Consider the following 14,672-nt stretch of genomic DNA (forward strand, 5'->3'; position numbering starts at 1 on the left):
ATTTATTCTTGGTGAATGTACAATTTATGTGATTTTACATCATTTATTTTAAGATTTACCTTAATAATCCAAAGGCAACAAACAAAAAAAAACACCTAAGAAAGAAAAAGTTGAAAGAACAATTGTTTTGTTGAATTGCAGTTCGTCTAGTGATTCTGTCTTTTTTCGTACTGCGACACTACAACAATGTTGCTGACACAGCGCCATGTCTGCTTCAGTAAAGTGATGTGTCAATCAAAGTTTTTGAGTGACATGTCAATTTAAAACTAATATGCTGTGATAAGCTGTATGCAAATACATATTCTTAAAGTTGTTGCAAAGTTGTTACAAGACTATTCACATATAATTAACACAGTATTTTTTCTCGTAAAACTAAATAGTCCGACTAAATAGTATTAATACATAAGATTCAAGACACTGATTACTTCTCTGTGTCTTAAATTCTCTGCATTCCTTTCTGCAGTTCTCTCAAGCAGCTTCCTTCATTTTCATTAATGTGTCTGTTTTCTATAGATGTAGCAGAGTTCACCTTCTCTGCCACTTCACAGTGCTTCACAGTCACATTCACTCAGAATACTTTCCTCATATCACTGCTGCTTTCTCTAAATGTCCATCTTTAAAGTCCTTCAAGAGTCTCGACTCCCTTTCTACCTTTCCTCTGCTGCTTTGCTTTCTATCGAAGCTTTTGTTTCACTTGTCTCTCTCTCAACCACTTCTTGTCTTCTACCCTCACATCTTGTTGGATATTCCTCATCGGCATGTCTCTATTCTTCTCTGATGTCTGTTTGTGTAGTGCAGAGACACAAGAGAAGCTGAGCCTCTTAGTGTATCTTCAGGGAATCTAAATATCAGACTCCTTCACTGTGTCCCCAGTCACAGGATACTACACTATCTGCTTTCATGTGTCTACTTGATTTATTACCAGGTCTTTTCACAGGCTCTGCGTGAAAGCAAACAACTGTGGAGCTGTACCAGCCCCATGACGTTTTATCTTTTAATAAAGTTGTCTTCCTGTACAGATGAAAGACACAGTGTAGGTTCAGCATTACAGCATTGTATGCAGAATACTAGCATAGTATATATCTGATGAGCTCTTTTAGGTGCACCTTTCTCTGTTCCGTCATCTTTTTTATACTAGTCTTGCATCTTTCCTCTCTTGCACGTCATCAGCACGTGATCATCACAACTGAGGTTGAGGCTTCTTCAAACAAGAAACGGTTTGAGAGAAGAACAGAGAAGCAGAGAAGAGATAAGCAGTTGGTGTTGAAAATAAACAAAGAAAGAAGATCACTGTAGATGTACAGTTTATTGGTTTTCATTGAATGGATGATCACCTTTTCCCAGCTTAACCCCTTCAACTTTGTTCATTTGTCCAGGCTAAAAAACCTGGAAAGTGATCATGGTCATTTGGAAAATCAGTTAGGCCTGTACAGGATCTGTAGCATTCAGCAAAAGTCACACCATGAGTGTTGCTTTGTGTGTTCATTGTATTCCTATTGTAGCGTGAGGCCTGAAATATCCCCGTAACTACATCAGCAATTGGAATTGGCAATTTTAGATTACGATATGACAAATACCCCATGGCAATGTAGAAACCGAGTCAAATGAATGATTTCAATGATGTAATTCAGTTAAAGTTGATTTCTGTGTGGATGCAGCCACCTGCCTTATTTTCTCCATCGCCTTAGATATACAGCTTAAGCCTGCTGTTACTGAAACCTTTAGTTGAATTCATTGGAGATATTTAAATGGGGAATAAATCACAATAAATGCCAATACTCCTTAGCCATCATTACACTCAACCAGTTGGGAAAACAGTAAACCATGTAAGATAAAAAATAAAAATATTTGATCATGGATATTGTATGTGTGCTAAAGCCTCAATTATACTCCCAAACATACTCGTAATCTGACAGCTGCCGACGCCATGGACACCATCCACACACACCGCATAGTCACAACAAATGGACGGTACATGGACAATTGCACAGGGCCTGCATGTACACCCTCCGATGACAGCATTTACTTTGCGGACCCTTGCGTATTTGCGGAGGCGGAATGTATAACTAGCTTCAGTCTCCCAGACTTTCAGAGTTAAGACCTCAGTTTTAATTGAAGTGCTATGATATTAGACGGTGGCCACATCATTACTGTTGTGTTGCAGGAAAGCAGACGTGATTTTGCGGGACACATGAGCAAGAGAGATATTGATTATATATTAGCTCACTCCTCTTTGCCAAGTAGCTTCAGAAAAAAAATAATGGCTGCGCAGATTTTTCAGTTTCTGTGGGGGAAAATATTTTAATTCAGGAAAGAAACGTTTTTTTCTCCCTGTACTTAGCAATAGCTTGTTTTCCTCTCAGTAGTTACAGGATTTAATATTTTGTATCTACAAAAAAGTGTTGGTGGTAAATAAAATGATACATTATTTTACAATATGATTTTCCAATGATAGCTTATTTTCTGTTTATATTTCCTGACTTAGTGACAGTAAGTATTAGTGGGCAATACAATAATGCAGCAATGGAAGCATTATTCATGCTTTCAGGGATATTTGTGAATAAATACTTCATTCTGTAGACTCAGCGGTTCTAATGGTAATTTAAATTTGGCGGTAATCCATGCCTTTAATACTAACTGTTGTCGACCTTTGGGGAGTAGTGTAAAGATATGCAAGAGATTCCTCTGCTTTTTTTCCTCCGTACTGTATAATGCCAGGACTGATGCATAACTGCGGTCTGTGATTCACTTTATTAATGAAGTGCTGGCAGGTATGCCCAACACACACACAGCTTCAATGGCCCAGCCAGCCTTAATGGCTGTAATAACTCTTTCGCTAAGTATCAGAGGTCTATGCAATGTCATCAGATCCCCCCCCCCCCTCTCCCCACGAACACACACACATACACGTCCCCCACCCCCACCACTGAGTTCTCTGAAATTTGCCAAATGCTCTTTCATGGCTTGCAAATTAGCTTTGACCTTGTGTAGCTGAAAGGTTGAATCATGCACAAGGGTTTCTTTGGTGTTTCAAATATTTACTATTCACTTCTCATAATCAGCATTCGTGTGGCCAACCCCAGACCCTGTAGTCTAAAATTGACGCAGAAAAAGGGCCCACTGCAGAGGAGACAGCAATTATTCATGCCTCGTGTCTATGCCTGTGGAGAGGAGAGAAAGACTAAAATAATACCCGTCTACCTCCTGGCAGAGTAAGAGTTCTCTTTTCTTTGGTCCATTTGTTGTTCCTTGAAAGGAACAGAAGTAAAGAAGTAAAGAATTGTACCAACAACCTTAATCAGAGCACATACTATAACATGGAACACATTGCTAAATTATCTTACATTTATTCCAGAGGGCTGGTTGCTATATTTGAGGCTTTAACTGTCAGTGGGGTCCGATGGAGGCTACCACAGCAATCCATAACTATCATGTTTGTTATGCTTGTACTCTAAAGCAAAATACGAAGGATTTTGCTCTCTTGGAGTTGATAGCAGTGACTGCACACTAGGGGGAGAATTAAAGATTGGAGCAAGGGATTGGTTAGGGTCCCTCTTCAAGTGAGCGCTGGCCGAAAAGCTGCATATGAATAGTAAGACATTAAAACAGAACCACTCGTATCCTGTTTGCCGTACTGAAGATTTTTTTATTTAATTAAGATATTTTCATATATTTGAGGGTTAAAAGCAGTGGCAGGTGAACAGACATCCTTTGTTCAGCTCTTTATTTGGTCGGAATGATTTTCAACAGAAGAGGCTGGAAAACATGAGCTACAGTACAAATGGAAGGACATACGGTACAAGTACACAGAATAAAACAACAATCTAAACGTTGATTACCAAGTACAAAACATCTAATACTAGCTAGGTATTTTGAAATCTTCCACCACCAAATTGCACATCTTTCACATTTTAAAAAAGGCAAAAATGTTGAGTTTATGAGAAAACTTGCAGCAGCGAAAAATCAACTGACGATAATGAGACAGATTACTCAAATTCCTTTAATAACATGCTTGATAACGTACATTTTAGGCAGACTGTTGAAATTACCCTTTCAAATTGTTGAGGTATTAAAGGGGAAGGTTGAACTCCACAAGAAATGTTTTATGTCTCCCACTTTCACCTATTTGCTGCTTTAGACCGAGGACAAACCTTTTGTGAAAATTAAATTAGGAAGGGGACAATTTTCATTGCTTGGAGGGAGTCGTAACTGCTTTATTCCATTGCTATTGATCTTGTTTTAAATGGAGGGACCAGGTTAGGCCATAGGATGAGCTAAAGACATATATTCTTGAGGGCAAGTATCCAGGGCAGCTGGTTGGTTCATGTGCTTCAACCAGAAAGGCTGGGTTCGGGTTGCAGCATCCCTGAGGGGGTGAAACGGTTAAATATCGAGCACTACCTACCATCTTCTCTCCATTTCCTCTTCCACTCTCCACCCTTTCCACCATAAAGCTGAGGAGCACAGGAGGAATTAAAACATAATGCAAAGGTCTTTCCACTTATTGCTGGGCAATTATTATTGATGGCATGTCACTTTAACTCGCTTTGGGGAAGAATTATAGCAACAATTTGGAACAAAGTGTAGAACGGAAAAAGAGCAATCATTAGATCCTGGGGCTGGTGTTATGAATTACTTGTAATAGCCCTTCTATTCATTAAATCTCAATGGCAGGGGACACATTCAGCAATCTTCAAGAGGCGCTCACATGCACGCACACACACACGCACACACACACACACACAGTTAAGGTAGTCTAATTTTCATTTGTTGACATGAAGTTGTATTTAGCCTTTTATTCATTTTTCTCTGCTTGTCTCCCTCGGGGGGTTGTTGAGCTTGTTGTGGCAACTTGCTTCCTCCAGGATCACTCATTGCAGTGCGGGCTAGTTCTGTTCCCCTGCTCTTGTTCTGCTGTTGGCTCACACAGTGCAATTCTTCCAAGCTAACCAGCAGCACAATGCAGTTTATGTATCTGAAAAGCAGCAGCAATATATTTATGATTAAGTTACCACAAATGAGTAACATTGGTGCCGTTGGTCATCTCCCTGCCTTGCTGAGGTTATGGATTTTGCCGAACATCGAGCTGCTTTGATAAATTGATTATTGGATGCAACTTAATGAATTCGTATGATTAATTAGCTTGCTTTTCTTATAACTTAATGCTGTTACCCTGCTGACCACAATTTCTTTTCATTCTGAGAAGAGAGAAGGAGGTTGTTGAATATTCAAGATAGTGTCCAAGTCCATGTGTGGGCTTTATTGAATGATTAGCAGAAGTAATTTGTTTTCAGAATCTAATTAATCCACTCTGACCCAGCAAGTAATAATGTGCAGGAAGCACACAAACACACACACACACTTGTCTCTGTTACGTCTCCTCCTTTCTGTCTTTTTGACTCTCTCTCTCATGCATGGGTGCCTGCATTCAAAAGTGTATCCACATGTGTCTTTCAGCCCTCTTCTACAGCCTCCAGGGACTCTTTCATCTTGGCAGTAGAGCCAGCATTAGATGCAGATTGGTGAATTTCCAGTCTCAGCCAAAAAGTTGGGTATAATTGACTCATCGAACAAGTGAAGTCTGCAGGCACTTTCCAACACTCACTCCTTAACTTCCATTCCGTTTGCAGGCACCTCTTTCTTTTGTCTTTAACTTTAAGGTACCATTATTACAGCAGAATTGATGCAGAGTGATATGTTTCTCTTTATGTTTCACGCTAAATGATGTAACATGCCGGGTTAAGCCATTCGAGGCGAGGCGTCAAGGTTTTATTTAGTTTTAGTTTTTGGTCACAGTTTATTTCAGGTAATCAGACTGTATCTTAGGTAACAGTCACTGGGCCTCATTCAGGAAGCAACACTATACAAGAACATGTTCCCTCTTATTTTAGTTTTTATCCTCAACTTGTTTTTATTTTGTTAGATTCACTCAGGTAACAGACAATTTGACAAGTGGTCAAGAGCAAGATAAGAACACAAATTGTTCATCAAACGCAATTAAAAACCAAGACGAGATACGAGACAACTTAAAATAACATGAATATCATATAATCAAATCCAGATTTGTATATGTTTCAGAGTAATTTAAATAATTTGATTATCAAATTAACAATGTATTAACTGCACAAAACTACAAAACTAAAAAGATGCTGACACACACAAAGATTCCCTGACCCACACCGCAGACACAAGGACGCTGCAGCTCTATAAGCCGATGCTTAAGCTAGCTGCTGCTCTATTGATCCGAGCAACTGAAACCATTGCATCACAGAGCTATATCTATCCAAGATAGAGAGGAAAGGTCTTCCAAAAAGAAGACAAAAAAAGATGCCTCAAGGGTATGAACAATAATTTTATTATTAACAAATGTAATACTGAGAGTGAGCGAAAGATGTATATTAAGATGCGGCGAAGGCCATTTGAGTTGCATACGGATATGTTTCCAGGATGCCGAATCTGATGAATTGAGATTCAGATAATCAAACCAACCAAGTCAAACCTGTTGGTACTCAATGCAGTACATTTATATCTATGTATTCATTTGTTACATTTTAAGTTATGGAAGCAATATTCAATTCAAGCCTGATGTTGCCTTACATATAAAAGACTGATCCCAGTGATTTTGACACAGTGAGGCATGATAGCTTATTAGTTAAACACTGGTATCGGATCGGTACTCGGTATCGGCCGATACCCAAAGCCCAGGAACCAGAACTGAAAGTCTGATTCTGATGTCATGCCTAGTGATGACCTGATTGAGGAAGGAGGTCGGCAGATTTTTTTTTTATATGGACTCATCATTTCTCTCCAGCTGAGTTCTTGATGGAATATTTGAGCTTTCATTTGAATTGATAATGTTCCTTTGCTCCAAGGGCGTAGGCTTGGTCTCAACATGGGTGGGGACACATATTAAGCGGGGGGGTCTGGGGAAGATTTTGAGAGTCTAACACTTAATTTCCTGCATTTAGGTGAATCTTTCTGCATCAATTTATAGTGTAAAGGAAACCACTAAATTCAGGCGCCAGGTGACAATTGAAAATATAAACATATAATGGAACATAATGCAGTAAGGCTGTCAAGCATTCTGTTTTGCTTTCCAAATATTTATTCTCAACTTTTCACATTTAATGTTATCTTTGCTGAGTCAAAACACCTGTAGACAGGATTTACTCTTCCTCCTCTTTTGTGTCTTTAACCTCTTTAATGTGCATTATTACCACAATGATAAATTAAATAAATTTGAATTGATTTATGGACCTCTGGACTTCATTACCTCATATGTGTTTCAGAAAGATTTCTGCTCATGTTCAAAATTGTCTTCTCATTCAAAACATGAATCAGCTGATGAAATGATCACCACAGATAGCGGTCTTATTTCATGTCATTCAGAGACAGAGAGATGGTGGGCTGTTTAGGAAATAATTACCGAGGTCTGGACCTCGTTGACCTCAATGCTGGCTACAACCGATCACACCAGATCATACCATATGCAAACATACACCCTTGCTTTGCACATCATTTCCAAAGCCATATACCACCTTTTTGGTACCAATCTCGGACTAATATAGTTTGTATAGTTTTGTCAAATTTCAGTCATGAACAGTGAACTGTTCTCGAAGTTTGACTTAAAACGCACTTTTATTTTGGTATGCAGTAGGCTTCACATTAGTCTCAGAAATGTTATTATAGGAATCAATGTAATTTAATCTTACTCAATAATATGACACCATATTTCCATTCCCGGCCTTCACACATCCTCTTGAAAAACCACCCAGTATCACATATCCTTTCACTGTAACCCCGTATGGAGCCAGGATCAGCGAAACAGATCAGATGAGAAGTTAGTGGGGCAGTTTAAGAGCAACAGTTTTGGTTCAGTCCCGGCCAAGCAGTGACTCACAGAAGCCATGAACCCCTTTAATATATTAAACAAGCCCAACTCGCAAAGACAGGCGACAAGGAAGGTGTTATAAATATTAAAAGAGGAGTCTGCTCTTCCACGCTCTCATATTAAATCGCAGAGAGAAGAATGTATGTGCCCTTATTAAAAGATAATGTGTTCTGGACCCATTAAATGTATGACCCTCCCTCTAGATCCCTCTCCTCCTTGTCTTCTTTCCTTGTCCTTCTTGCTCTAAATTTTTGCCTTTTCCTGTCCATCATGTCTTTCATTTTCTTTTTCTGTGTGTCTTCATACACTCTTGCTGTATTTTTCTCCTTCCATGTGGACCAGACCAGAATGCAAAAGATTGCAATAGATGAACCATGTTTTGTATTTAGACGTTGTAGGTTGTGATGAATTTATGCCACCGGATTCTGTTGCTTCGTGAGTATCCAGTTGATGGAATACTCCTCGGGGAATTTAACCTTCTGTGTCAAATACTCTCCCCCAGTTGGCTTGAAAGATGCCTTAATCGATTTAGCATTGGACTCCTATGACTGCAGAAAAAACAGAGATACCGTCATTTTTATTCAATTTATTCAACATTTTTCCTCCTCGTTAAAACCTTGACGTTACCCACCTACATTACCCACAATTCAACTCCACCACTGACAGTTCAGTCGGAGATTCTGGTGTGTTATGCTAGCAGCAGCTAATGTAGCCTTGAGCTGCTAGCCTCAAGGAGAAATGAGGAGCGAACTACAGTACAGAGGTCGAGTAAGCTCACTTACTTCTAACTCCACACCTCCGCAACTTTCATTTTCAAACTTGAAGTGTTCAGCCCTAACCGACGCTGACTCAAGTTATACAACGTTTTTCACAAATAGTACTCCTTGAGACCTGTGAGCTGACTTGGATGGCATCACAAAGCATCAAAACATCCATAGAAACGTATCAGCTTTTCAGCCATTTGTGAAACTGTGAGTGTATACAAACTGACTTCACTGGCTATCCTGTAGCAGCAGGACCTGACAACATGCTCTTGAAGTGTCAAGGCGTTAGACTTATAGCCCAACCTCTTGAACATGACACCAGCATATTGCATGGCCAAGCTGTGTCGTACTCTATAGGCAGACATATGACTGCCATGGCTTGTTTGTGCTTGCACTGGGTTGAAACAGCCGGACTGAAGCGCAGCAGCAGGACAGTGAGTGTGTGTATGATGGTTTAAAAAAAAAAAAATACACTCACCGTCCTGACAGATAGAGGTGAAGAGACACAACCATGTGTGTAACTAAACGCAGAGTCCTCACCCTGCTGGACCGTGCCAGGGGAACATTCCTCGACTCTCTGCTCCACTGACCAAGCAGAACTGCGGCACAGTGAAACCACGCCACGCACGTCTGTGTGTATCAGCGTGTGTGCTGGTATGAGTGTGTGTTTGTCCACTGGGAGGCGGTGAAGTGTGACGGCCTGGTCACTCAGGCCGTGGAGAGTTATGGAGCGAGAGCAAGCCAGCTGTTCAATTTGGCCACATGGGCGGACACTGAAAGAAAAGGAGAATGCTGAAGAGAAACAGTGTCAATACGAGACGTGTGCTGTATGTCTAAACCACCTTTCTATCACTGCTTACCCTGCTCTGACATTGCCGTATTCTAGCTATCATGAGCCCACATACATACACAGAGTGACAGGGTGGTATATGGCATGCCCTGGCAATCGGAGGAGGATAATGAGATGAGTGCTAATTTCTCAGGTGTCACGGACTGATATGAATAATACAGGCTATCCCATTACCCATATCCCCCATCGCTGTCACTGTCAACTTTTTTCATTTGCCTACAGTGGACACCATCAGTGCCATGTCCTCCCTCTAAACTTAAATAACCTACAAGCCAGACTTTGTGGAAAGAGGAAGTTGAGGTGAATAAAGGAAATAAGCTATTTTTTAAATCAAGGGAAACCGTTGATGGGTTTTTGCATGAGGCGTGAATAGGCACATCTTCACTCGTTCATGACTCTATCATTTCCGCAGTTTTTCCAACAGCTAGGGACCTGTAGCAACTCTCCAACACCTAATTCATTTTCCTAACAACAATCCTTCCTCGCCAAGACACAGAAAAAGATTGATCTTTCCTTTTTATTTTCTGTGTGATGATTTATTTACTGTGTACTAGTCTTCAACTGCCGCCCTGGTTTGCATGTTGGGGACTCCTGCAGCACCGTGGGGGTGATCCTGAATTATTCACCTCTTTTTTCCTGAGTTCCTCTTTCATTCTCTTTTTCCTTCATTTTTCAGGGCGAATGTGTGTCTGCCTCTTTGTGTCAATGTGGTGTCCGTCTCTCATGCTCTCTCTCTCTCTCTCTCTCTCTCTCTCTCTCTCTATTTTATTATTCTCAGAGAGTTAGGCAGCTCTGTTCCGACTGCGTGATGTGAAAGGAGAGAGGAATGACAGCAGCTCATTAGAGCAGGAACGAGGTGGAAATAATCTTTTTCCTCCTTGCTCTGTTTTGTATCATCTGTCTTGCTGCTCCTCTGCCCTCACTCCGTTACCTCACCAACCGGCGCCTTCATCTGCTCTCTTTGTTTCTCTCTCTGTCTTTCCTCAGATCCCAATGCTCTGGGGCAGCACGGCACTGACCATGCCTTGATCGGAGGAGTGGTGGCTGTGGTGGTCTTTGTCACCTTGTGTTTAATCATTGTTCTGGGAAGATACCTGGCCAGGCATAAAGGTAAAACCACAGTGGCAAAGACCTGAGTCTCTCGAGGCTCATGGAACTAGTTAAGCATGTCCTTCTCCAATAAGACATCAAAGTCCCTCCCCTATTCCCAAGTTACAAGTGTGTGACATACGTACCTGCAGTGACTGAAGGCTTAATGGGTATTTTTCAACCTGGACCCTATTTTCCAATGTGTCTGTGTTGAACTGATTTATAGGGACAACAATTTCTGAAATTGGTCGAGTCTTGAGCGAGAGCAATGTAGATGTCAGCCGCTCATAGGATGCAATGTAATCCGGCTGGGGCAAGCTGCCAGCGTCATTTACGTCCACTAAAAGGGCTTTTTTTTGTTGCCAGTGACAGGGACCGATTGTTATCATAAGTGTCTGACGTTATAGAAAGAGTCTTGCTAAAGGCGAAATCTCATTCTGAAATCTTGCTAGGGGACGTGTTGCTGGGAGACAACAGTGGAAACGTGAGAGTATAGAAAGAGTCTCTTAGTGTTATTGAAAAGATTTCCAATATTCTGGCTGAATATTTACATGTGGATTCCAAAGCATCCCGTATTTATTCGAGCCAGAGTAAACAGATAAAGTGCCGCAAGGCCGAGGAGCTCAGGAGACTGGTGGTGTTCCTGTGGGGGCTGTGCCCTTATGCCCACAGAGGAAAAATGCAGTAAAGAGTGTGACCTTTTGCTGCTCGATATTCAAATTTTACAGTGAGACACCGAGACCAGCATTTGGACACAATAACAAAGAGACCTGGATCAAGCAAAAGATAAGGGAAAATGTTTTACTTCTCATTGTCAGACACTTATGAAAAACAATCGTATCCAGTCAGTGTCAGAAAAGTAACCTGCTCGCAGATCGTTTCGCTGCTGCCAGTTACAGTGTTCTCTCCTAATACTGGACCAATTTCATAAAAGGTTGTCCCCATTATTCACTTGAATATAAAAACATGAGAATAAAGGGTCCACGTTGAAAACCACCCTTTAATAACCCTTTAGTTACCCTTTAAGTCCTGCAAACATTGGTAGCATTGATGGACATGTGTCTTTGATGTGTCAGACTCATTTGGTCTATTTTTTAAGAACAATTTAGAAATGTCTGTATTTATTTTAAATAATTATATTGTATTCGGGAGAGAGAGAGAGAGGGCTATGACATAATCATTAACCCCTTCCTGCTCAGCAAAAATTGCCTCACTTATACAAAATCAAGTTCTGCGTCACGTTGTTTGGACGTCGAACTTTAAGTTTGAAGGCAAATCAATGTCAAAATCCGCGAGCACAAATCAGATCGTGTGTAGAGTTCCCGCGTGGGCAACTCAAACAGCCGCGCACGCAAATTACTTTCACATCATTCCGCGCAGAATATCTCTGCTCGTGCAAAATTGAAGCCTGCGAGGAGAAACCATGATTTGATGCTCTTCTGCTCGCAGAACTTTCACCTGCTTTGACAATAAGTGGGCGGACCCAGTCACCATTTTATCACTTAATTTAATTGGTTACAATCCTATTTTTGGACTGGCCGGATATCACTCCCCACACAGACGCTAGGTGGCGGTATAAAGGTGGTTTTCAATCCTCCACTAAACACTACTCCACCACATCTCAGATGTAAATATTGTACTTTTTACTCCACTACCTCTCAGAGGTGTAGGAGCCATAACTTATGTCTGTGTATTTATGTCTGTTTGTATTGGTCGCTTACCTCAAGCTGACGACAGGTGGCAGTGTGGAGTAGTGTGGCAGGTAAATTCTATATGCGGCACAGGTGCAACAGGCAGGCTAATGATGCATGGTGACGGGGAGATCGCACGATTTGTACCGCTCGGACGCTTGTATTCACTGGGCAGCAAACCAGAAAGCCAAGTCAGTCATCATATCACCGCACACGTTTGCTTGCAATATAAAGGTAATCAATCAAACAGTGAATCAGCCTGGAATCTCGTCATTGAAGCGCGTAAAAAACATGGTCTTCTCCCGCACCCAGCTGAGTGGCTAATTGCTGGAATTAGATATAGTCAGGACAGAGGTAAATATAGTACTTTCCACACCATTAGCCTACATCTCAGAGGTAAATATTCTCCATTTGTCTGACAGTTTTTGTTAACTTTTCAGACCGTAGAGGCTGATGAAATACAAAGTATGTTAATAGCGTTTTGAAATAAGATAATTCAATCGTGTTTCTTTTTTAAATAAACTGGATTTAAATTCACTCCATCATTCTATTACATACAATGTGTGTTTGATAGTCAAACCTCTTGTGACAAACAAGGATCTTTGTGGTTCTTAATCGCTTAAAACATGATGTGATAATATTTAATAATACTGTTGTGTTTACAGAAGCTAACAGATAAAATGTAGTTGTATATTCTATGAGCAAGAATTTTGACCCGGTAAAGGATCTGAAGCCACGGTTAGGAAACACTGTTGGTATATTTACTGTTTGCCAAGTGAGTTCCCAAACTTAAATCACTGACAAGTAATTAGTGGATGAAAAATGATTCAGATCCTTAACTGCAGTAAAAGTACTCATACCATACTGATGAAATAATCCACTACGGGTAAAAGTCCTGCATTCAAAACCTTAGTCAAGTATGTTATTATCAGCAACATGTACTTTAAGTACCGAAAGTAAAAGTACGCGTGCAGTAAAATGTTCCCTGTCAGTGTTTTACTATTGTATCTGATGTTTCAGGATACATATTATTGCTGCATTAACGTGTATGTTGCATGATTTAAACTCCTTTACATACTTTTGGTTATTTTAAGCTACGGCAATCATATTCTGTAAGATCATCTTATGTTTGTTGTGTCAGTGCAGTACAATATTTACATCTGAGATGTAGTAGACTAAAAAGTACATTATATACCTCTGAGGTGTAGTGGAGTAAAAAGTACAATATTTACCTCCGAGATGTAGTAGAATAGTGTTTAGTGGAGGATTGAAAACCACCTTTATACCGCCACCTAGCGTCTGTGTCGGGAGTGATATCCGGCCAATCCAAAGAGGAGGATTGTAACCAAATTAAGTGATACAATAGTGACTCGGTCCGCCCACTTACTATCAGAAAGTAAAAACACTCGAGAGCGAGCAGGTGAAAGCTTTGCGAGCAGAAGAGCGGTGATAGAAGTCGTGCACCAGGGGGCGCTCCTCGCCCTCAAAGCATGGTTTTCTCCTAGCGGGCTTCGCAGAGTGATGTGAAGGCGCTGCAGAAGTAATTACTGGGTTTACGCAGATTTTGACATTGATTTGCCTTCATATTTAAGCCTCGTCTGCCATCATTGAGAACAGTAAAGTTCTTTGTTGCTGCAGGTCTTTTACACACCTACTCTCTGCTGTATTTGCATATCTTGTACTCTCCTAGCCGCTCATCATTATGTTTATGAATTATGTAGCATTACTGATGTTGTCCTCAGATGTGTTTTTCACCCCAGGCAGTAAACACCATGCAGGGCTGCTCGATATTTGTTTTCCTTGATATAAGTTTGTTTTTTGTTTCCTCAGGAACGTACTTGACAAACGAGGCTAAAGGGGCGGACGACGCGCCTGACGCCGATACAGCTATTATCAACGCTGAGGGCAACCATGCACACGCAGAAGAGAAGAAAGAGTACTTCATTTAGACTGCAGAGGGAGCTGTGCAGCTCTCTCCTTCCCCCTCTTTCAATCTCTGTATCAGTTTTTTCTCTCTCTCTCTCTCTCTCTCTCTCTCTCTCTCTCTCTCTCTCTCTCTCTCTGTCTCCCCCTTTTCTTCTCCACTTCTGACCACTGCCCCTGCTGTGTCAACAAGGAACCCGCAGGCAGTCCACAGACAGAGAAGTTCCTTAAGTGTTTTCCTATTATTGCCTTTTTTCTATCTTTTACATCTTCTTGTCCTTTCTTTATTTCTGCCGGTTTTCACAGGCAGCTTGCTGTTGCTGCCGACGTTGTCCCCGTTCTCATAGTTTTCCTCGTCTTTGATATGAATGCCTGGAAGTCTGTATAACTACCATGACTGCTTCTTACATGAGCCCTTCTGCATCTTCTTTCCTGTTTCCCTCCAAGCAGGCATCCAAACACAC

At 40.9% G+C, this 14,672-nt stretch overlaps 1 protein-coding gene across 1 annotated transcript in view; it reads left to right on the plus strand.

The window, feature by feature from the left end:
• Positions 1 to 14,234, plus strand: part of cadm2a (cell adhesion molecule 2a) — a 34,308-nt gene extending 20,074 nt beyond the window's left edge. Inside the window, exons 7-8 of the mRNA XM_076102166.1 lie at positions 10,493 to 10,615; positions 14,116 to 14,234. Coding sequence (XP_075958281.1) covers positions 10,493 to 10,615; positions 14,116 to 14,234 — 242 coding nt within the window. The remainder of the gene's footprint in view (positions 1 to 10,492; positions 10,616 to 14,115) is intronic.
• The last annotated feature ends 438 nt before the right edge of the window (positions 14,235 to 14,672 follow it).

This window comes from Anarhichas minor, unplaced genomic scaffold (genome assembly GCF_050575085.1).
Source record: "Anarhichas minor isolate MPS153535 unplaced genomic scaffold, ASM5057508v1 ptg000027l, whole genome shotgun sequence".
In the NCBI taxonomy this organism is placed as follows: Eukaryota; Metazoa; Chordata; class Actinopteri; order Perciformes; family Anarhichadidae; genus Anarhichas; species Anarhichas minor.